General features: G+C 37.5%; 1 protein-coding gene across 1 annotated transcript in view; it reads left to right on the top strand.

The window, feature by feature from the left end:
• The window catches only part of LOC149207821 (mitochondrial pyruvate carrier 4), a 125,812-nt gene extending 105,760 nt beyond the window's left edge, over positions 1–20,052 (top strand). The window contains exon 5 of the mRNA XM_089395858.1: positions 19,521–20,052. Within this exon, the coding sequence (XP_089251984.1) occupies positions 19,521–19,560 (40 nt within the window). The 3' untranslated portion in view covers positions 19,561–20,052. The remainder of the gene's footprint in view (positions 1–19,520) is intronic.
• Positions 20,053–24,394: the final 4,342 nt, after the last annotated feature.

The following is a 24,394-nucleotide window of genomic DNA, read 5'->3' as shown; positions in this document are numbered from 1 at the left end:
GTACCTTCGATGATATTACAAAACATATATTATGATTGGAAGAATGGAGGACATGCACTTTTCTTGTTGTCTCAATAGTTAATAACTTGATGTTGCACAATTGTATGCTTGACTCTAGAGCCTTTGTTAATGTCATGCATTTAAGAGTTATGAACCAATTGGAGCTAGGCCCTACATAAATGTGTGTGGTTTTGACTCAAAGTCCATTCTTGTTCATGGTTTTAATTAAAGATGTTAAGGTTGCTTTGGTTGTTGATGAAGACATAGTTCTGTTAATGGATGTAATAGTCATTGATGTTCCTGATGTTTGGGGCATGTTTTTATCAAGAAAATAGTTAGCCTCTATTGGTGGGAATTTATAGATGGTTCTATCTTATGTCACCATACTCATGACCGATGGAAAACCATTTATCTTGTATCAAGAGCAACATAGGGAAGAGCATGTTGAAGACATCGATCCTTTCCCCTTCCCTATTACCTCTGGAAAGCATAGCAAGGTGGAACAGGACTCGAAGCCTTTAAGCCGATAATCCATACTTAGGGTCTTGTTCCACTTTGCATGTCTCCCAGTTATTCATCTCCATTCTTTGGGTTGGTAGTCATTGATCATTGGGATTGGCATCCTATAACCACATCCTGGAGTGAGGGCCTGAAAGCATGGCCTCGAAGGTTGATGCAACTAAAAGAAAGTTCAAAGCATATAAAGCCACAATGAAAGAAAATGTAAAATGCAAAAGATGGCTGGGACAATATTTAGTGCGTGGGGCAAAATCCTAACATGAGCTCTACCCCCTTCATTAGTCATCACCCAATTCCCAGGCATTTAATGCTTCACTTAAAGCCAACCCTGACGAGCGAGAAATTGCTACATCTTAAGGGGTTATTGGAAAAATATAAAAGCAAACTTGGGCTTCTAAGCTATGCACCAAATAAAGACAAATCATTAAAGTAAAAAGGCCACCAGAGGGGTGGAAAAAAAGGCCAAGGAAAGGGGTATCTCATGCCACCGCGATGGTTCTCTCCTTATATTTATATGCTCATGATGTTGGACCCCCATTAGTTGGTCTCATGGCTATGGCATTTGCCTTGAAGTCTTTCCTTCTTTGTGACCACCATTATCACACACGCCTATGGATTGATGGGATGACCTAGGACATATCACTCCACATGGGAGATGGAAACACCTAATTGGGTTGTTGACCTAATCATCCCTAATTGGGATGTGTATTTATATTTTACTTCTGTCAAAGTCTGAAAAAGAAGTGCAACAAAAGGATGTTTCAACAACTAAGGGAAGTGTATCAAACACCCAGTATAAGCAACAACCATTACATGTGGAATCTTGAAAAAAGTGTCTTAGAAATGAATGAAATGCCAAATTGCATATCAATAAGGACTGATGATGGATTTGGGCCAAAAAACAGAGGATTGAGTTGTTTCAAGCCTATGATACTCTCTAACACAGTTCATCACATAAATAATGGACTAATTGTCTGCCATTCTTAAAAAGACAAGGGGAGCAAGATGACAGGAGAAACATATTGAAAGGAGTAGCACTATGACAAGAGGAGCATGAAGATAAAGAAGAGCATGATGACAGGGAGAGGTATTCCTGGTCATTGATGACAAAGGGGGAGAAAAAGAGGCAGAGTAGAACAAGTCATTAGTTGAGGGGGAGTTGCTTATATGTTTGGAGTGACATCCATTGTTGCAAATGTTTTACTTAGGATGTTTCCATCAATGATAAAGTGGGAGCTTGTTGAGATGTTGTCATTAATGGCAAAGAGTTAATGATCAAAAGCAAAAGCAAGGAGTTCAACATGAATTTGTCTAGGAATTTGAGCTTGCTAAGGTGTAGGGATGGCTAGAATAAAAGGTTTTGAATATGGATTGTGCTTTATTGTGCCTTATCTCCGTGATGCATTCCTTATTGATATATTAATTAATTAAAACCAAGTTTTAATTAATTAATTACTAAAATGCCCAAATTACAAGATGGCTCAAGCAAGGTTTATTTAAGTATTTAATGATTTTTTTGTGGCCTACATGTCGGCCTACCTAAACAGCCCCTAGAGATGTGACCCTTCACAATAGGGTCACACAATTGTAAATATAAATTCTTCTTCCCCATTTTGTGACAAGGAATTTGCATATCTGAGGAACCAATTCGATTGAAAAAAGCAAGGGATTAGTTTAAGAATTTGGTGATAGTAAGAGTGTATTTTCGGGCCCAAAGTAAAGGAATATTTTTCTATTGAAGATCAGACCATTGTGGTATATTTTGGAAGACATTTCGGCCTCTCTATGGCTAGCGAAAATCAATCCTGTGGTAAGACCTTTGAACTGTAACATTTCACCCTCCAGACAGATCCTGTAGCTCGGCCTTGAGGAACGAAATTCAAACCTATAGTAAACTTCGACTTTCGGCCCTTGGAACAGTGATTTATGAGCAGCGTATTCAGCCTACCTCAAACTTGGGAACTAAGCACAACTTCGGCCCTCTCATAACACAGTGTTTCGGGCTAGTTCAAGATTGCACAAGACTAGACCTCAACACCTTTGTTTGGATTAGGTTTTGGTTAAATTTATGATTTGGATCCCCCAAGGTGGCATCCCCGTACCCAAAACTTGACGAAACACCGAAATGCAGTTGAAACATCTAGGTGGCGTTTCCTAATTTGGAAACGCCACCTAAACGCTGTTGAAATGTTTCTATGGCGTTTTGGCCTAATTCTTCCCTGGTTTTGACCAATTTTGCCCCATTTCCATGACTTTTTTGCTTTTGTGGGATCACTCAAACAACCGAGAAGGTTGTGGGGCCTTTCTATGGCCAAAATAGATTTAATATAACACTAAATTTTATGTCTAATCACTCCACAAACTAATTTATCTCTAATCAATCCACTCTCTAGTTCTGCTAAAAAAGCAACTTGTTCTATTTTTGTTAATGAAAATAAGGATTAGGATTATAATATATGTAATTTTACTTGTCATCAACGTATGTTATGTTTCATTTTCAGCACATATAGCCATGCATAAAGGCTGATTTTGGATGTAAAGCCTCATGTATAAAGGCTGATTTTCGAATCTTGGATGTACAACCTTATTTATAAATGATAATTTGGATTTTGAATCATTTAATCATATATGATAGTTAACATAGACTGGGTTTTCCTTCTAAAGTGTCATTTATGTGTCTCATTCTTTTTTTTTTCTTGCAAGATGCATTATTCACTTATTTATAAAAAAATGTACACACACACACACACATATATATGATGCTTTGCCCGACGTTTTCATTTTTGGGGGGTCGGGTTTCTAGCCATACCCATTTTGGAAACTTCCAGACGTTTTGGTGTTTCATGCAACGTAGATTTGGATCTTAGTTTTTTTTTGCAGAGTTCGACTTTCTTGTGAACAAACCTAGAGCCTATAATAGGGCACTATCACAATCTCGTCTTGGCCCTGTGGAAACAATAGATTTGACTTTGTAAGAGTTGCAGGACTTGACCATGTGAGGATAGACCCTGGCCTTGTGAAGCAACAAAGACTTGACCTTGTTGGGAACATGACTTTGACATTGTTAAAAGCAGACATATGGAGTATTGAGTAGCAGACATCTAGGTTAATTAAAGAAGATTTGAACTTAACAGTTGAGAGCAGAGTTTGGGCTTTCTCTTGGACAAAACTAGGCCTATTGAAGCAACCTTATTAAATGCTTATTAAGGCAGATTTAAACCTGTGTTGGAGTAAACCTGGAGCAAACATGAAGAGCCTTGGAGACACTTTTCATGAACCTTGAAGACTGGCTGGAGTTGACCATGTAATGAAGTGTCTTGAAAGAATTTGTTGAAGTGCGTCTTGGAGCAGTTTGTAAGGTGTTGTTGGAGTAGTAGCATTGTTGAAGAAATCCTTCAAGACTTGTTGGAGAAACTTTTGGAAGTCTTGAAGAAAACATTGAAGCCACCTTGAAGAATTGAAGCAGATTAAGAGGGTTGGAGCCCTAGAGGATTGGAGTCCTCACACAAGGTTGGAGCCTTGTGGAAAACTAGGTCAGAGCCTGAATTGTTGGAGAGGATTGGAGTCCTCAAGTAGACCAAGTTGGAGCTTGGTGTAGTACAGGTTGGAGCCTGGTTTGAAATTGAAGATTGGAGTCTTCATCTAGGGTTGGAGCCTTGAAGGAATTATAGGTGTTATTGTACAAATTGGAACTTGGATTGTTGTAAAAGAGGATAGGAGTCCTCGTCATTCTTACTAATAAAATTATTCTTTTGTTATACATTTTGTGTATTGGTTAATGATATTAATTGGTATAATTTAACAATTGAAAAGAAATACTGATTCACTGCCCCTCAGTATTTCCAATAGTGTATTAATATTTTTTTTTAACATTAACTATAATAATTTGTATTTGTAAAATCCATGCTATGGGCACAACCAATTACATTCAAAATTGGAAGAGTTGTTCCTATCTAAATTGTTTAGAAAGAATATGAAGCTATCTGCTCTTTTGTACAAGGTTCCTCTTATATACATCCATAAGATTCTATAGTATAGTATCTATAGTAGATTCCAAGAATTTTACAACATTTGGCTATCATTCTGAAAATTGAAAGCTAAAGATAAAACTAGTCATCTAAAACTATGATATCTTCCACTGGTGCTACTTGATTCAAGTTTGGAACGTTAGGTGCCATTTTTTGTGTTTAGTTATAGAGGGGCTAGGAACTAGGTTCCTTGTCCTCCTTGCCAAGTAGCTTGAATTGATGCCAATTGGGAATTAATCCTAAGAATATCTTATCTTGACCCAAACCATGAATCTGGCTCCTCTGTGCTCTCAAAATCTCGAAAATTGCATCCAACCGGGCTGAAAATATCTCTATCTTGAAATGAAGGGAAGTGAGTTTTGTTATGTCAGATGATTCCTTATAATTAATCTGCTTACTAGAGGGTCTATCTTGTCCTCTCTTAGACACCATCCTATTCACTATTGCAACCCTGGGAAACAGACTACCTCTTGCAATAGAGCAAACGAATTCTGATACTGGGCACAAGAGAGATAGGGAACCTTATCATTGGAAGAAATATGGAGGTCGAGGGGTGAGCAATGCCTTCTTCGAATTCTGAGGCCCGACGAACAATGAACCTTGAACAAATAGGAGATAGTTGTTGAACCAAAATTGCCTTGCTACAAAATGATTGTGCATGACCCCCTTTAGCGATCTACAATCATTGTAGTTGTTGTCCTTTGGTGCTGCGAGGGTGGTGGGTTGACGTCGAAGCCATGGATTGAACCTTTCGTACAGGAAACACATGGGCGATCACCTGAACTCCCATCCATAGACGTAGAGGAGTGTTCTATCTCATGATGGCAGATTCCATAGGGGTTGGGTGAGGCTTGGGGTGATTCATAATGAGGTCATGCCCTCCTTCAATAACATGTGGAGCGCTCTTGTGCTTTGAGTTGCTTAGGGGAGAAAATAAGATGGCCTGTTTTTGATTTTATGCATAAATCCAACTTAGGAGCAGTATGTTTTTCAACATCCTGTAGAGTATCACGAAGCCATAGAGGCCTTTTCCTATATGGAGGAGGATCTAATGGATCCATAGGCTCAACAGGTTCATCTAGGTCCTCATGATCAAGTTCATGGATAGAGGGATCCACATCATCATTTGTTTCTTTAGAAGAGATAGAATGAGGACTAATTCTTACCTTTTCAAGAGTTGCATCTTCATGAAATCTTACATCTTTGTTGAAGTCTGTTGTTCTTTGACCAGGTATATAAATTCTAAATGCTTTAGAATCTTCACAATAGCCCACAAACATACCTTTCTTACCTGAAGCCACAAGCTTGTTCCTCTTGTCTTTTGATACATGAAAATAAATAGGACAATCAAAGATCCTTAAATCACTGACATCAGGTTTCTTGTCTATGAATACTTCTTCAGGAGTCTTGTCATATAATGCTCGATGAGGAGTCCTGTTCTGTACATATACAATAGTATTGGCAACTTCTCCCCATAGGGACTTTGGCACATTCTGATCATGTAGCATGGCATAAGAAGCCTCCATGATAGTTCTATTCTTTCTTCCTGCGACACCATTTTGTTCAGGATTGTATGGTACAATGGTCTCTTTCTTGATATCGACTTCTTTGCAAAAGTCAATGAATTCACTTGAAATGAATTCTCCTCCGTTATCTGATCTAAAGACTTAGATTTTCTTTCCAGTTTGGTTTTCAATCATTGCTTTAAAATTTTAAACATATCAAAGGCTTCATCTTTGTGCTTTAGAAAGTATATCCACGTTTTTCTAGAGAAATCATCCACAAAGGTGATATAATACAAATATCCACCTATGGATGTCACTGGCATAGGTCCACACAAATCTGAATGAATTAGCTGTAGGATGTCATGAGATTTGGTACTGCTAGAGGGAAAAGGCCCTCTCGTTTTCTTTCCACTTTCACAACCAGGGCAAACACCATCATGTTTTGATTGGATTTCTAGCATTCCATAAACCATCTTCTTTACTTTGGGCAGTGCCTTATAATGAAGATGAGAAAATCTGTGGTGCCATAACTCGATTTGATTGAAATTTCATTCTTAGGCCATAGCTTTAATAGGTCTCCCATTGACCTTGTAAAGCCCTTCGACTCTCGATCCAAGAGTAAAAGCATTTTTCATGTTTGTTTCTCTGGCCATGTTAACACCTTTCCTTTTATAAAAGCCACCTTCATTCCTTTATCTTCTAGAGCAGATATAGATACAAGATTTTTCTTTAGACCAGGTACATATAAAACATCTTGAAGGTGAATAGTTTCTCCAAGATCCAAATGAAAAGAAACTAAGCCAAACCCTTTTACAGGGTATGTAGTGTTATCTCCAAGGATAGTGTTTAAACCATGCTCCCTCTCAACCAAATTAGAGAGGATTTCTTTATAACCAGACAAGTTCCTAGAGGTACCACTATGATACTATCCACTAACCAACTATCTAACTAATTTGGAGGAGAAGCACTAGACAAAGCTGAAATTAGAAAGTACACAAATTGAGAACCAACGACATTATTTTCATACCTTGTATTTCTGTATCTCTTTTGAGGACAAGGCTCTTGATCACGATCACTGCGAGCATTGCTTCTTCCTTCATATCTTCTTCCTCCATAATTCCTCCCTTTTCGACCAAGAGATTGATTATTGTAGTTGCAACTTGCTGTTATTCCTTTGATTATAAGAGGATCTTCTTTTTGGACAATCTCAAGCATAGTGCCCATACTTGTGACAGTTAAAGCATTTAACATTCCTCATGCTCTTCTCGAAAAACTTGTGTTTGGACTTTGGCTTAGAAGAGTTTCTCTTTCCTTTCTTCTTTGCTTGTGTAGCCAAGGCAGGTGGTTCTCCTTCTTCATGTCTCTGAATTCTGCCCCTTGAAATTATCCTTGATTCTTCTTGCTTGCATCTTCCGATCAATTCATCAAAAGTTGGCAGAACATTGTTATTGCTGATAATCGTAATGAATACTTCCCAAGCTACAGGAAGTCCATCAAGGGCTGTGTGTACAAACTCCCTATCAGAGAGGGGCTCTCCAACGGACAAAATTTGGTCCTTGAGTTCAGTAATCCTTATAAAATAATGCTGAATATATTCTCCCTTATTCAATTTGTTATCTTCGAGGTGTTTCTTCAAGTCAAGGATGTGATTCAAATTTTGGACTTCAAACATGCCAACAATCTTGTCATACATTTGCTTAGATGTCTTCAGTTTGGAGATACAGGTAAGAAGATGGTCTTTCAAAGAAACAATGATAATTTTGTGGGCTTTGATCTCACCTTTCGTGTATCTTTCTTTGGTGGCAACAGAGGCATTTTTAGGAGGTTGGGGTACACCTCCTTGGACATACTCTATAACATCTTCGCCATCCAAGTTGGTGTCTAGTATGAGTTTCCAAGCAACATAATTTGAGGTCCCTGTCAATTTATCGTTTTCCTTGAAGAAGGATGTAGCCATCTGAACTGATTTACTATTATATTTTGAGTAGAAAATAAGGTCTTTCAACAGATAATTGCCTTAAGCTTACTATTCTTGAGCTTATCTTCACCACAACTCTAAGACCATGTTAAATTTTGCAGATTTAAAATTTAATTTTTGAGATCATAAACCATAGAAGACAGTCAATGAACAACAAGACATAGGATTTGGTCCAAGACAAGGGAAAAACCCCACTATGGGGGAAAGCCCTTTTTAAAATGCTCTTCTATTAGATCATCTTCAAATATTCAGCAAAGATACATGATCAGAGTACAAAACCCTTTTACAAATAACAATAGTAACAACACTTTTTAATATGACAACTTCAAAATACCACCACAAGCCTCCAAAGGCTTCCAAAACAAGAGAAATAGACACAAGTGCGTGAACAAAGTGCACAAGTACGAGAGCTAAATACTGAGAGCAATATTCTCCAAATGCAAGATCAAAATGCTGCTGAAGCGAGGGCAATATACCAACAATCAAACTCTGGTGTGAAAGCAATATCAAGAATAGAATATCTCTGGAGCGAGATCAATACAAGAGCTAAATACTTATGGTGTGAGAGCAATACCAATTGCACTAATACTTCTCTGGAGCAAGAGCATTAACAACATCAAATAACAATAGTAGAAATCACTGGTGCGAGAGCTGAACGAGAGTTTTGAGACCTGTCAATAGATCTGCCAAACGATAGATCTGCCAGATAATAGATCTTCCAAACAATAGATCTGTCAGATAATAGATCTTCCAAACAATAGATCTGCCAATGATGATAAGATATCTGCAAATCTGCAATAGATCTGCTACTGATAATAAGAGATCTGCTATTGATAATAAGAGATCTACCAATGATGATAAGAGATCTGCAAATCTACAATAGATATGCTATTGATAATAAGAGATCTGCCAATGACGATAAGAGATCTGCAAATCTGGAATAGATCTGCGACAGATAATAAGAGAGATGAATTACTGATGCGAGGGCTTGATCATCAATGCGAGAGCTATGTGTTGCAAATGAAGGCTTCTATTGAATATATAGAAATCTTTGAGGCAAAATCCCTTCCTTGAATTAAGTGTTTTGGAAGCTCCTAGAGTGATCCATTCGAATTAGATAACTTAAGTGATTTTATTTTGCACATGTCTAATTGATTTATAAAATATTTTTGAAATAAATTTTTCTCTTGAGAAATAATTCGCTTCAAAGGTGAAAGGGGTTAACTACATAAAGTGATTTCTAGGGAAATTTCTCCGTAGTTGCTCAATAATTCAACAAATGTCACTTTTACTTTAAGAATTTAATATGACCATGAATTGCAGAGCAATAGTAGGGCCATAGGCTTGAATAATAGGCATAAGTAGGGCAATATGGTCAAATACTAGGCTTCCCTAGTCATAAATCATCACTTAGAAAAATAAAAAATTGCGTTCAAAGGGTCCTTAATAGCATTGTACAAGACATAACCAACCGGTTCAGTGCTGAACCGACTAAAAATGGTCTGTTTCACTGGTCCAGACCAACTTTTCTCTCCAACTAGTCAGACCATCTGGTTCTGATAACATTTTTTTGTGTTATGTGGTAGCCCACTAGACATAGGTCTTAGGCAATTCCAGAGAGAATGCTTTCTCCTTTGTATTTGCATCATTTCTATTCTAGACAAAAGAGCGCAGAATACCCTCACCTTCTAGTTTGGTTTTCATTTGAAAGGGTTTCCTAAAGCATATCTTCGTGTTTATTGTTGTTTGCGAGTGATTGTGTTTACCTATTCTCTATTTTCCACATATTATCTCTTGCCTGCATAAAGAACAAGACAATTAACAAATTTGGACTCTAAAAGGAATTAACCCTTAATAGATTTTGGTTTATTTTCATAGACATGTTGCGACAAATTGTCCAATGGAATATTCACGACAGTTTACAAATCATTAGCAATTAAATTTTTTATACTTATAATCTTCTAGCATTTCTTATGACCGTCAACGTTAATTGAATTTATGGTGACCCTCAAGATTCATTAAATTTGTTATGAGCCCTGTATAGGTTAGAGTATAAACATGTTAATGATATGGGTTAATCCTAGTACATATATTGATTGTGGGTGAAGTAGAGAGATCCCATGAGGTGGATGCCATTTCCTTGGAAAACATTGACTCCATGTCTGAGTGGATGGAGACCGAGAGGCTTGTTATTGTGGAGGCACTTAAGTAGTTAGAGTATAGGTGTAGGGGTTAGAGGAGGATGAATTATAACTATTAGTGAAGGAGGAGGAGATTGAGAATAGGGAGGTTGATGTGCTAGCCTTAGCATCACCTTCTATACAATGAGATACTCAAATCCCTAGTGTCCAACTTTGGCCACAACACCTTCTAGTATTAGATGAGTCATAGATGGAATTGATAGTTATCTGCTAAATTAATCATAGTAGATGGCTTATGCTGTTAAGATACACCTTTTATCTATTTGATAAAAATTTGTATTATGTATTCATTTTTCAGTCTTGGCTAGACAATTATCGATATTAGGGATCTAGTGTCGTACTATCATCAACCATTAATGTTTGATGCATAGTTTGGCATACTATACATATATATTGATGTTTTATTTTCATATTTATGTGGCTTTATGATTATGTGATGTCTGTCAATTGGGTTTATCTTGCATGGTTGGGAGGAATGATTCTTATCCTACCCACCCATGTTCAATTCCCGCAAGTCACATGATAAGCTTTGTTGTAATGGCTTTTGTAAAATTTCTAACCCTAGCACGTGTTTAATTGCTTCCTAGCAGTTCATACAGCTCTATTGAATAATAACATAGCTAGAGTTTTAACATAAACAAAATAACCAACGGAAGCAAATTAAATACACCAATCACACAATCACATGCACAAAGATTTCTGCCCTTCAAACCTGTTCTTCATTAATAACTCGGAACTTACAAAGGCTTCTTTCCTAGGATTATGGCCCATTGACGAAAATACATACAACAAGAACTTGGATTTGATCTAGCTGATCAAATCCTGGATGGCTGGTCTAGATCTCCCTTGTTTCCCTTGCACCTTCCTTGTACCAAGCACACTTGAATGGAAGTCCTTCTCCACCCAATCACTGAGATGTCCTTCTCTCAATGTCTTGCTCTCACTCAGTATGTCTTTTCTCTTAGCCTAGTATTTATTTTATAAGCTTGAGTTGTTGACCGAATCCATAACCTTAATCTCCAAAGTGATTGATGGTTGAGATTACAGCTTACCTCACTAGAGATCAACGGTTGAGATTCATCTAATTCACTAATGCAAATTTGCAAATAACCTTTGCATTTCATTAGATTAACTCACTTTTCTTTTATAAAAGAAATTGCTTTAATCTCTAAAGTAATTGCAAAGGTTAAAGGTGTATTAGGCGACTTGCGCATGCTTAAATGCTTAGGCCTGTGCAAAAGTACTTGCCCAAGCTACAAACATCAACAACTTAGAGCCTTGTTGTTGAGTTTGAGCAATCCCTTGAGGACCAAAACATGCATATTCCTCATATGGAAAATTAAGATATTTCTCATGGAAAAATTGATTATTTGATGATTTATTTTTAAAATAATTTGGAAAACATGACAATATTTTGTATTTTTAATGCTTGCTGTGGGTTACCGATTTTTGTGCCAATGTTGGTCTCCGAAGGTATAACCCCTCGATGAGTTTTTGTTGATGTTGCAGCACTGCTCTGTATTTATTTTCCTGAGTTGTTGCTGAGAAATTACATAGAATATATCTTAGGATATCATATTTCCAACTGGTTGAACAAGTCGGTTTTGAATTTGCAAGCAATCCACACATTGAACATTAAGGTTTAAAGATTAAAATACTTAATAAAATTGTTTAAAAATGTATTTAAAATCCAAGTGGGCATCATGGGAGTATTATGTATTCAGTTTTGAGTCTTGGCTGGATAACTATCAATATAGGGTTTAAGTGTCGTAATATCAATAGTTAATGTTTGATGTTAGGTTGGCATACTATATGTATTATGTATATATCAATGTATTTTCATATGTGTGTGGCAATATGATTGTTTGATGTTGGTTTATAATTAAAATAATTTGAAAACATGAATTTATTTTGTATTTTTAATGCTTCCTGTGGTTTACCAATTTTTGTTGATTTTTTTGCTGATGTTGATCTCCTAAGGTACAACCCTTCGACCCCCTCGACAAGTTTTTGTCAATGTTACAACACTAGTCTGTATTTCTCTTCCTGAGTTTTCACTGAGAAATTACATAGAATAGATCTTAGGATTTCATATACCCGACAGATTGAACAAGTTGCTTTTGAATTTGCAAGCAATCCACACAGAAGCATTAAGGTTTAAAGATAAAAATTCTTGAAAAATTGCTTTAAAATGTATTTAAAATCCAAGTGGGCAGCATTGGAGTTATGTTTTCTAGGAACTATTTATTAAAATTAAAAAATATTATTGCGGGGAACAATAGGTACCTAAAGCTTTAATAAGATTAAAATTAGGTTTCGAGGACCCCAACACAAAATTATCCACAATATGGTCATATTTTGTTTAGTAAAATCCTAAATAAGGGTTTGCAATCTTTTCCGTGTAAAATTATAAATAAGAAAATTGACAAATTGGAATGATGATACCTTTTCTTGTAATTGAAAGTCTCCAGTAACCAAGTGAAGAGTTAAAAATCTAGTGATTTTGATGAAGAAAATTATGAAACTAGGAGAATGGAACTTGCAATGCATATCATAAATAGGTCTTTCATAGCTTCCAAGCATTATTGAACATACAAGCTGCTCATTGAAGGTCTTGCTTTAGTAGACTTGTAACCCCGACCAAGTGGTAGTTTTTTGCTTTGTATAGTGAAAGAGGAAAATCCCTTGGAGGAGCACATTGAAGAGTTGTGGTGTATTAAGCCTATTTTGGATGACATGCGAAATGTGTTATTTTTCACGGTATCTATTTTTAGACATGCTATTTATAGTAAATGTTGCCACAGGTGTCATTTTGGCATTCTGAGCTTCCACCTTTTTAGGAGGGTCACAATGATTTTTCCATGCGTATTTTAGGCAATGACATAGTGCTTATAGGGTGATGATTGGTTGAAGAGATAGTGCCATATGTCAAAGTGTGTGGAAAACATCGTTTCCATAATTATAATCTGATGAGCATGAAAATTGAGATGTGTGTTGGTTTGGATAAATGGTTACTAAAGTTAGTAATATCTCTCGCCTAATATATCTTTAGAAAAAATTCCATCTTATGCGTGTGAGGAGTAGTTCTCTGGGGATATTTTGGGAAAATTCAAAATAATATTACTTAACTTTTTCTGGATAATTATCCAGTTTACTTTGAACTAGTGGTCTTCTCTTGAGAGCGGTCTAGTTCTACCTTATCAATGCAGCATCTAGACTATTCTAGGCAGGATAAGGCACGCTAGTTGAGGAGAATCTTTTCTATGTTAACTGATTCATGCAATGTTAGCTGGTATTTTTGGGATTTTCAATTCAGTTCAGTTGTGTGGAAATTTATTGAAATTCAAATTTCAATGCAAAACAAAAATTTCACCTGGAACCTAGAAGGTTTCTTCGATCTTATCCCTGTGAATTTTTAGTTCTAGGGCTGTTGTAAACAAGGTACAAAACAACAGTGGAATGAGTAGAATGTTTTATTTCCAAACAGCCCTAACTTCCCAACCACTAAAGAAGAAAAAAATACCAAACTAAGTGATAAGTTTCAGTCCTTTTATGGCAACTTATCAGTCAATAACCTGATCTGAAAGTATTCATTTACAACAGTAATAACAGCAGAAAAAGCAGCCCCTAATATGCTTCACTTAGATATCAAATTACTTAACATTTGTCCCCTTTACTTATCTGAAATCAACAAGACATATATGACTGTAAATAACAATGCATAAAGAACATATATAGATGAAAATCAAATCTAGAGATTGCACAAGTTTTGGACAGCTGGAAACTTCATTAATACGCCGAAGTTGAAGTACATGTACATATCATATTGTTCATGCAAGGCTAGTACAAAGCCTCCTAGCTCTCCAAACCCTTGGTAGGGAAAATCACAAAATCCTAGCAACCAAGAAGATCCAATATGCAAGAACAACTCCAATATATCCTCCAAGGCAAGATGTCCTCTCCTCTTCCAATTCACAATTCCACCCCCGAGTTTTATCACAAAACCCTAATCTCCAATCTCCAATGGATAAATCCTCACCCTAGACATCCATGATGCTCCATGAAGACCAAGAAACCCTAGCAATGAGAATGAGAGAGAGAGAGAGAGGGGCTAGTGTGCACTCTTCTTTAGGTAACATCTCGTTGCAAGAGTGAATACAAGTGAACACTATGTCACAATATTTGCTGAATTTCAACCTTGAGGATTGAAATTTGGCGAACCTCAAATTTTTTTTGAGATCCATTGAGGTTCATTGAACCTCATGGCTATTGATTGATTCTGCAGCTCCAACTTGTTACCTCATGTCTCAGCTCAAGCTTGTAATCTATCCTTGCAGTTTCCATGTCCATCATAGAATTTTTTATCAATGTTCCACCGAGTTTTCGGGATGGGGAAACGCGGGAGCAGGGATACACACAAGGGGGAATTATATAAGCAACCCCAAAATTTAGGGAAATTTTAAGGAAACGGGGGGACGTCAGAGTCATAAAAATTATAAAACTATTAAAAAATTAATATATAAAAATAAAAAAAATAAATTCCCAACAATATGTCATAACTAAATTAGGAGATAGTAAATCTTATAAACATGAATTGTACATCTAAATATGATCATCATTTTGTATTAGACTATTATGAATCAAGATTATCATTTGACATTTCTGCAATCATCAATGTAAACTTAAAAATAAATTACTAAATTGAATCTATCTATTGACATTATGCAATGTTCCATCTAAATTCATCATTTGGCAATGCACATTAATATTATGCAAGCTACATCTAAATTAAATTCATCATTTGACAATTAAAATTACTCAATGCGCATCAAAAATTAAATTCATCATATGACAATGACATTATGTTGAACTCTAAAACAGCCATAGAACACTGAACTAAAAGTAAACATAGAAAGCAGTGAAATACAAAAATTGTTTTTTTTAATTGTTATTAGCGAAAACATTTGGGGGTACGCATCCCTCTTGCATCCCCCCTGCGTCCCCTTGTCCTCCCACAAGAGAGACGCATTTTGTCACCAAAAAAACGCCCCCCTAGAGTTTCCCCAAGTTTAAAAAAAAAGGGGAGGTGGGGAAAAGTTTTCCCAAGAGTTTCCCTGTCTCGGAAGCGTGGGGGAGCGAGGAAGTGTGCCCCCCACCTTGGGGGACGCTTCCGCATGGAACACTGTTTTTTATGTTTATTGATGTTGATTTCTTACTATATATATTTAATGAGGTTTTCCATTAGGTATATATATATATATATATATATATATATATATATATATATATAAGTCACCTGACACGGGGATCCGGGACACGTAGGATTCGAGATTCGTGGTGTCGGATTTGGACACGCTGACCCCCCAGAGCAGGACATGTTATATATTATTTTATTAAAATATATATATATATTAAAAATTAGATATTATCATATTTCTTACACAAATTTTAATTAATGATACAAATTTATTGATTTCAAACATAGATCTTCATCTATAGCTATTAGCATGCAGAGTACATACAAGATTCAAATAAATGTCAGTGGTACTGGTCACATAAATGATAAATCTATTAAAAATTTAAATCATGATTCATAATTCATAACTGAAAGACAACTTACAACTACAAGATAGTAAGATAAACACACTGACAATTGTAGTTTTCTCATTAAGTCATCAAATCAAAATGTGTTACATAGGTAGTGTTGGTGCAATGCCAATGGCAAATAGAAATAGAAAATATAAAACAACTACAGGTATACAAGCCTCAAGGCATCAATCAACATCAGAATCAGCATCACTGTCCCCATCATCATGGTCCCCCCTGCTCTCCTCTGCATCCTCCTCCTCCCCTGTATCCATAGTCGCCTCTACATCTGTTGGTATGGAGGTTGACCCCTCTAAGTCATCAAATCTAACAGGCTCTAGCACTGGATCATTGAGATCCATGTTGGCCAATGCCAACTCAACAGTGGTGTCCAGACCCATATCATTAGGAACAGTGTTAATTGGGAGCAGGAGCGAAAACGGGAGCGGGAGCGAAAACGGGAGTGGGAGCGACATATTCAGAAGCTCTTGGTTTGGTGCTCTTGATTAAATACGGGTTCCATACCCTAATACATGACAAAATTCAATGGAAACATTGCAATCCCCCAATCCTAAAATCCTGAAAAACTGATAAGTCTGCTGGATTTTGAATGAAATATAAAATTCTACTTTCTCCATATGAAATCCAATGAGGCCGGAACCACTCTCAAACATCCTGAGTCATTTCATGGTAATGTTAAAAATTTAAGTAAAAGGATGAAAATGAAGATTAAGGAGAATGTCACTTTTACTTTAAGAATTTAACATTACCATGAATAGCATATCAATACTAGGGCCTAGACTTGATCATGACGTTGCCAAAATGCTCTACTCCTTGCTGCAACAGCACAAATCACTTGCCAAATGAAAATATTAATGAGCAAACACGCCCTTTTCTTTCCCGCACTGAGCTTAGCGAGTCCTGGAAACCGGACACGTGTCCTAAAATCGCGACACGCCCCTGAAAATCGCGACACGCCCTCGGACACGACGTGTCCTGTGATTTGGACACGAATCCGGACCGAATCGTGTCGGATTCGCCGGATTCGGGATTCGCAGGGGGTTTAGGACGAATCCGGTGACTTATATATATATATATATATATATATATATATATATATATATATATATATATATATATAGATATGTTTGCCATTACGTTTGTCTATATATATACACACCTGAATGGCAAGACTCATTGAATATATATATACACACCTAAATGGCAAGACTCATTGAATATATATATATACACACACACACACACACCTAAATGGCAAGCCTCATTGAATATATATATATATATATATATATATATTGAACCCTATGGAAAACCTCATCTAACAATTTGGAATTCGAACTGAACTTAATCATTGTTGAACCCAAACTCGAACTTGTGACTTTCATAGATGATGTGAATTTCTTCACATCATAGATGTACAATAGTGGTACTGTTTTATGTGAGAGTTCTTGTGCTATTTTAAGATATGTTTCATTGAATATATTATTAGATAGGTAGCATTTGCAAGCTTCTTTTCTTGTTATTCTCGACAATGTGAACATTAAGGAACTCATTTGCTTCCCGTGTTTTATGAAACAGCTGAGCCAGACCGAGTCAGTGCCTGGTCGGGTTGGCTCGGTGGCCGAAACAGTTCGGCTGGCCAGGTTGTTATCGAGCCGGCCGAGCCGGTGATCGACTTGGCCGGGTCGGTAACAACCTGGCCGGCTTGGATGAGCCCGAGCTAACTCAGCTGGCTCGGTCACCATGGCTGAAAAGCGGCCTGCTCTAGCTAAGCTATGAGGTATTTGCAGCATGACTGTCATGAAATATCAGATCTGAAACAAATCATTTGCAGACCCTAATCATCAAGAGCAGACCTAACAAATAAGCCTAAAACCACTTAAACACTACAAACTAATCACAAGAATAATCTTAAGTATTTTCGGCTCTTGTCTCATACATCTTTGGTGACCAATCTTGATTTTGAGGACTGATATCATTGCTAAAGTTGACTGATTGCATTGTTCAGAGGTCTGATTTGAGTTTGCAGTAATATTTCTAAGGTCTAGCATAACTTTAAGTGCTCTTGGCATCTGACGTGATTGTTGTGGATTGGTTCTTCCTCACTTGCATTTGTCATTGATCTTATCTTAAGTGGATTGTCATACATTGACAGTAAGCTACAGCAATCTTATCTTTGTTGACAAATTCATGTCTAATGTCTAATGCATATTTGACAAATTCATTAGCATTTGGGCAGCAGACTCCTAACATATTATCATTGCTATTGGTTACTCTCTTTTCTTGTCAAGGATAGCCTTGTTTGGTTACTAACCTTTCTTCTCTCTCATTGTGCATGGTTAGACTCTAGTTGCATCTCGTCTGCATAAGAATTTCTCTCTTGCAAATTGCATTGCATAGTTGAATCTTTTTGTTGTACTTGTCTTGCTGTTGACAATCTCATCTTATTGCTTTGTAGTTGTGCTCTTGCAATTTTGTAGACCTCTCTTGTTCTAATTTACAAATATAGAAATTGAAAGAGAAATTCTAATAAGCATACATAAGTGATAAGGAGATGTTGCTATCGTTGCCATAATCGTCTCATTGAATAAAATTAAAGTTCTTTGGTAATTGGATCTTGTAGTCTTGGTTAACAAGTGATATTTGATATATTGGTTACAAGTTTATATCTTCATTAGAGCACTTTTTCACTTTGTAATCTCATTGAAGCAAATTTTAACTTGTTCATCATTTATAGAGGCCATTTCTAGCCTCCTTGGTTATGTGTTTTTGTTTTGATCTCTGTATCATCATTGATATATGTATTGGACAGTGCACTGGGTGCCATTTTGATACGATGGATATATTCATGAACCTACTTTGATCAGATGTTATCTTCTCTCTATATTCTAAAGCTTTGTGTTTGGAAACATGAATGAAAATCTTTAAAATTATGTTTTTTTATAAAAAAATAAATATTTAATGTATTTTTTACAACGACGGAGTCATTGAAATCAAACCGGCCGAGTTGATTCCGAGTTGGAGGCGGAGTCGGAGCCAACCCTCGGCCATTTCCGAATCAGAGTCGGAGTTTTAAAACATTGTTTGCTTCAGACAAATAGCCAATGTATAGCCCACAGGTTCAAGATGTTATTTGTCAATCATGCCCTTACACCTTGAACCTTAGAGCTGTACCACAACTTTTAAGAGTGATCTATTGTTATGGGGCATGGTATGTTTTCATTTTATTTATGAGATTCCTTGCCTGGGAAATATTAGAGAAAGCATAAGGGAAATATTCGAGAAAGCATATTATGGTTTCTCTAATATTTCCCCTCACCCCCACCCCGACATGAAAGTCACATGGAAGTCAGTTCAGAAATTATCTCAAATTGGAGAGATGCCAAATTATCTAGAAGGGATGAAAATCTCTTCCCTTAATTTCTAAAAGAATTCGAGCCTTGTATTTGCTTGCAGCATACCTCACCAGCCAGAATGCGAGTTCTATCTTCTTTGGATATCTCTATACAGTATCATGTGAATATATGATGGTGTTCTCTCTAATATTCTTTTAATAGAAATTAGACTTTGTAAATATGGGTTGTGTGGGCCAGTTAAATACTGTTTTCAGGTTTTTAGAAGTATTCATATATGAACTTATTTAGATTATCATACACTTCAATTTATTTTGTTGAATGTGCAGGCATGATCAAAACCCTGAGAGTCAAGAAGTTGTTGCATAAAATGTATGAGAACAATTATCCAAAAGCGGCATCCAAGTTGTTCCAGATTGTTGGCATCATTGTTTACTGCTGCTTACTAGAGAAACCATGCAAAATTTTTCGTTCTAAATATTTCGTTTCCGTGTTTTGGATATTTAATGTGACTACTTGATTTTAGCATGGTTTCACATCTAGTATCAATGCCTGATATTTTCATGGCAACGTTTAAATTCTTTTTCATGTCCATGATGTAATAATGGTGTTTGGATGATCCATTTGCTTTCATGATTGTTGATTTTTTAGCTTTTGCACCAGTATATTTCTGGATGCCTTGCTCCATAGTTGCCATTACACTTTGGGCATAACTTGGTGACAAGGTATGTCTTCTGATGGCTGGGATTATATCTACTTTTTACTTATGGAGCTAAAGCCATATCTAGTTGGTACATTGTACTGAAAGTGTAAGTGTCTGATATGTATAATTGATTGATTCTAGTGCAATTTCTTTGAAAAGGCTCCTATTGTAACTTTGGACATGTGTGAATGCCATCTGTTGAACATGCTGTTCACATGTTTTGCGACATATTAACATGTTCAAGTACTTAAAATAACCTTTCAGTTTTCTTTTGTTCTCAATGGAAATGCTCTGTCTTTACATATAAGTTGCAAACAACTGAATCACCTTATTCATTTCTCAACATCCATTGCCATTAGTGGCCCCATAATACAATCCCTTCCCCAATTTCTTAATAAATTGAGGTGGAGGTTTTCCTTCCCTTTGCTTAGCCATTGGGAAGGGTCACCCCTTGAATGAATACACTGTGGGTGCATTGATCAAAACCCTTTCTAATTTGTTAAGGGAAGACTGTTTCAATAATAAATGACTGTTTCTTCCCCAAATATGTATTTGTATTTCCCCTTCAGGGACAAAAGAAAATTTGGAAAATCTGGTTTGAGATTTACTAGAAAAGGGACAATTATCACTCTTGGGAGGGAGGCTTGTAAGGCTGAAGTTGGGGCCTATGGATCCTCAATATCAAACAAGAGATAATATTGCTAAGGCACAACATAGGGTTATCTATTTTCGAGCACAGGAATAGTTGCACCTCCATTTACACACATGAATGGTATTTGCCAACAAATACACCCTTACTAGTTTAGGTGACTTGATAAATAGAAAAGCAATGCCTTTTGTTCTGCGAAGTAAATTTATAATCTTTTGCTACAATCAAGGTCCCTATACTACACTAACGTAGGGTTGTTACATCATTTGTCTGCTCAAGTGGCCTTGCCTTCATTTGTCATATCTCAAATCACTGATAATTTATCATGCGTACCTTCTTTAAAGTTTGCTTGCTACAATAGATATATTGGTTTTCCACTGCAGTGAAAATCTGATTGAGGTGCCATATAATGTGAGAAGCCCAAAACAAATTTGTGGAAGAAATTGATAAGACCAATGAAATCATATTGCCTATATGTTCTTGGGAACTGTATGGGCTCCAACATCAATAATGTAACAAAGGGGATTTTAAACTCTAAAGAGCCAAGGAACACTTGGTGAGGTTGGCATAAAACCTACTTTTTAGCAAAGTTTGCAAGACTTGTTTGATGTGATCTGAGTGATCATTTGTTAAATTTTAGGTATGTTCTATGCTTAGAGCAATTTATTTCAATTTTCACAGTTACCTCAATACCTTTTCCAGATTAGCAACCACATCAACATTAAAGTAAATTGCAGATAGAACATAAACATAGATCACAGAAAACAAGCCAATACAAGAGGACACAAGATGTGGCACTAGCCAGGGACAAACCCCAATGTGGGGAAACCCTTGATCAATTCTTCTTATATATTCTTCAATAGTTCAACAGAGAGAGAGAGAGAGATAGTACATATACAACAGAAGTCATCACTTTGACTTATCTAAATAAGAGCATAGATCATCTCTAAGTAGATGATACATGAGGTAGCTGAACTCAGTTGAAGACAAGCTGCTTCAACTGATTCTCCCAGGTGACTCCATCACCATACTACACCTATCATTGTGCTGCTCCTCATCATCATGCTGCACCTCATCGTGCTGCACCATGCTGCACCCATGTGCCATTGCTGCAGCATGTCATAGCTTGCTACACCATGCTTGCCATGCCGTCCTAATGTGCTTGCAACGCCATGCTTGCCATGTTATCCCATTGTGACATTGCTGTACCATGTCATAGCTTGCTGTCCTATTTGCAGCACTGTGCTTGCTGCTGTCCCATGTAGCATGTTGTACCTTGCTGCTGTCCTATTGTAGCCTTGCCATACCTTGTTGCTGTCCCAATGGCCTTGCCATACCTTGCTGCTATCTGCCTATGTCATTGCTGCTGTTGTGAGCACTGTACAACCCTAAATCCTTTCACGCTATCCCTATTTTGAGGTGGTTAGGCCTGCGACCTACCACAGTCCTTGTTGTCACCTACAACCTTCTCCAAAACAGAACTCCTTATCTTGTCTACTGCCCAATTGACTTGTCTTTGATCTGCATTTAGCCCTGAACATACTTGACCTTCTTGTAGTGGCATCCAAAGAAGGCTTCATGTTGCCTTCTTTTCCTCGCTGTAGTTGCCTCTTGTTCTCCTCCACATCATGCCGTCCTATAATCTCCTTTGCCTTCTTAATTGCAGCTAGGCTTTAGTGTTAGGGCAGCGTAAGGTATAGTTGAACTTCCCTCATTAACTAGGGCACCTAACCCTTCTTATCATCACCCCTTGTGGACAACACTTAGGCCTTCCTCCATAACTGCGTTAGCAGCTAGGGCATCTCTTCTAGGTCATGCATAGATCATTTAGGACTACGATTTGAACCTCCTGCTAGGGCTCCTTCCCCACTGTGTCTAGGGCTTGTAGAAACCAGCGTATAGGGCAGCGAGTAACCCTCCTTCTTGACTGCGTCTAGGGCTTGTGCCAGGGCTTCTTAACTTCTGCGTTTAGTGCTTCCTCTCTTAGATTTCTCTACCACTAAAACCCAGAACAAGTGGAGAGAAATCAAGAGTGAAGTGTGCGTAAAATGACTCTCAAGTCATCTCCTTTTATACTAAAAAGTTGAGCACATGTTGGGTTTATTTGGTTGTTGGACAACCTTGATGAATTGTCTATTAAAACAAGTAAATTCCTAACTCTATGAATACTTATCGGAATCAGATGATCTTTAGGTCAATCCTACACCTCTCGATGAGGAGGGATCCAAGAAAAATATCAGCTGCCATAAATAAGATGACCCACATGGAGTTTGGCCCTAGTTGCCAATTTTAACACTCCCTGTCAACTAGAGAGAACTCCATCCACTGATCCATCAGCCAGACTGTACTATCTCTGCCAACTGTGCCCTGCACTGCTCTGCTCTGTTGAACCATGAAGAAGAAGAATTGATAAAGAATGTCTCATACCATTCTCTATTGACCCGAAGTCAGTTCCATATGAAGAGTGTGTCATACCACTCTTACTGATCCAAGATCAGTTCCAAGAGAGTGAGTCATATCACTCTTACTGACCCGAAGTCAGTTTCATTGATCCTAGATCAATATCACAAGAGAGTGTCTCAAACCACTCATACTGATCCTAGATTAGTTTCATTTATCCCAGATCAATGGAGGTCATCCTAGCATATGGAGTATAGTAGATACAACGATGCATCCATCGATAGTACTACTATGGTCCTTAACCCCATTTCCCTGCTCATTGGCCAGATGAGAGGTACTTCCCATGCGTCCCATACTACATGGGTAGGACGCCTTGACAGGAGAACCACTCATCTTGTCCCTAATTCGCCATGGGGTATCATAGGGGAACGCAGAACCATTCACCTTGTACACAACACACCATTAGGGGAGGGTGAGTTGCCTTATGGTCGCTTGTTGCTCCAAGAAGTACCCCAAGCCCCCCCGGAGCTCCCGGAGCTCGATGCATGCATCATGCAGGACCCTCATAAGAGGGTCTCTCAATGACTCCAAGTCATTCGAGAAAGTCACAAATTTGACCTTTCCCCGGGGCTTTGACAGAATGTTTGCGACTTGTACATCAGTTTCAATGTGATGGAGCCTCCTCACTCACCGACGTACCATATCCCAGATAAGGTAGTATCTGATGTCTATATGCTGGAGAAATCATAGAATACAGGATTCCTGAACAATTGAATCCCCCTTGGTTGACACAAAAGATCAAAGTGGTATCCATCATGTGTATAAACAACTCACTGAAGAGCTTCCAAAACCAGGCAGCTTCACATGAGATCATACTCGTAGTTATGTATTCGGTCTCAGTAGTGCTTAAAGCAACCAACTTTTTCTTACTACTCATTTAGGATATCGAAGCAAAACCCAAAGAGAAACATCACTCAGAAGTGCTCTTGTGATCCTCCACACTGCCTGCCCAGTCAACATTTGAATAATCATGTAGCTTCACATTTCCGCCAGTGTATCTCAATCCATGAGAGATTGTGTCCCCACGATATCTTAGAAGATTCTTGGCACCAATCCAGTGAGGCTCAACCGTATATGAGCTCAACATGCTAACTGCAAAACATATATCAAGGCGGGAGTTCACCAAGAACATCAATGCTAGAATGAGTTTATGAAACTCAGAGGCACTTCCCAAATCAGGTCCGGCATCCCTACCACATAACTTCTGAGGTAGTCACGGCTTTGTAGTTCACCATTCCAAATTCAGAATCCAACTCCCTCTTACTTTTGCAAATGAGAGGGTTTGCACCTGTCAGAAAGAGGTCGTCCTCATAAGGTACCAGTATGAGAGGTTTATCATCCACAACCTTCAAGCAATGGTTTGGATCGGCTTCACTCCTAGTGAATCTCAG

This window comes from Pinus tabuliformis, chromosome 1_2, assembly GCF_031772625.1.
Source record: "Pinus tabuliformis cultivar Carrire ecotype Pingquan chromosome 1_2, CPIR1, whole genome shotgun sequence".
NCBI lineage: Eukaryota > Viridiplantae > Streptophyta > Pinopsida > Pinales > Pinaceae > Pinus > Pinus tabuliformis.
The sequence above is the reverse complement of the archived record's forward strand: the minus strand, read 5'-3'. Positions and strand labels throughout refer to the sequence as shown.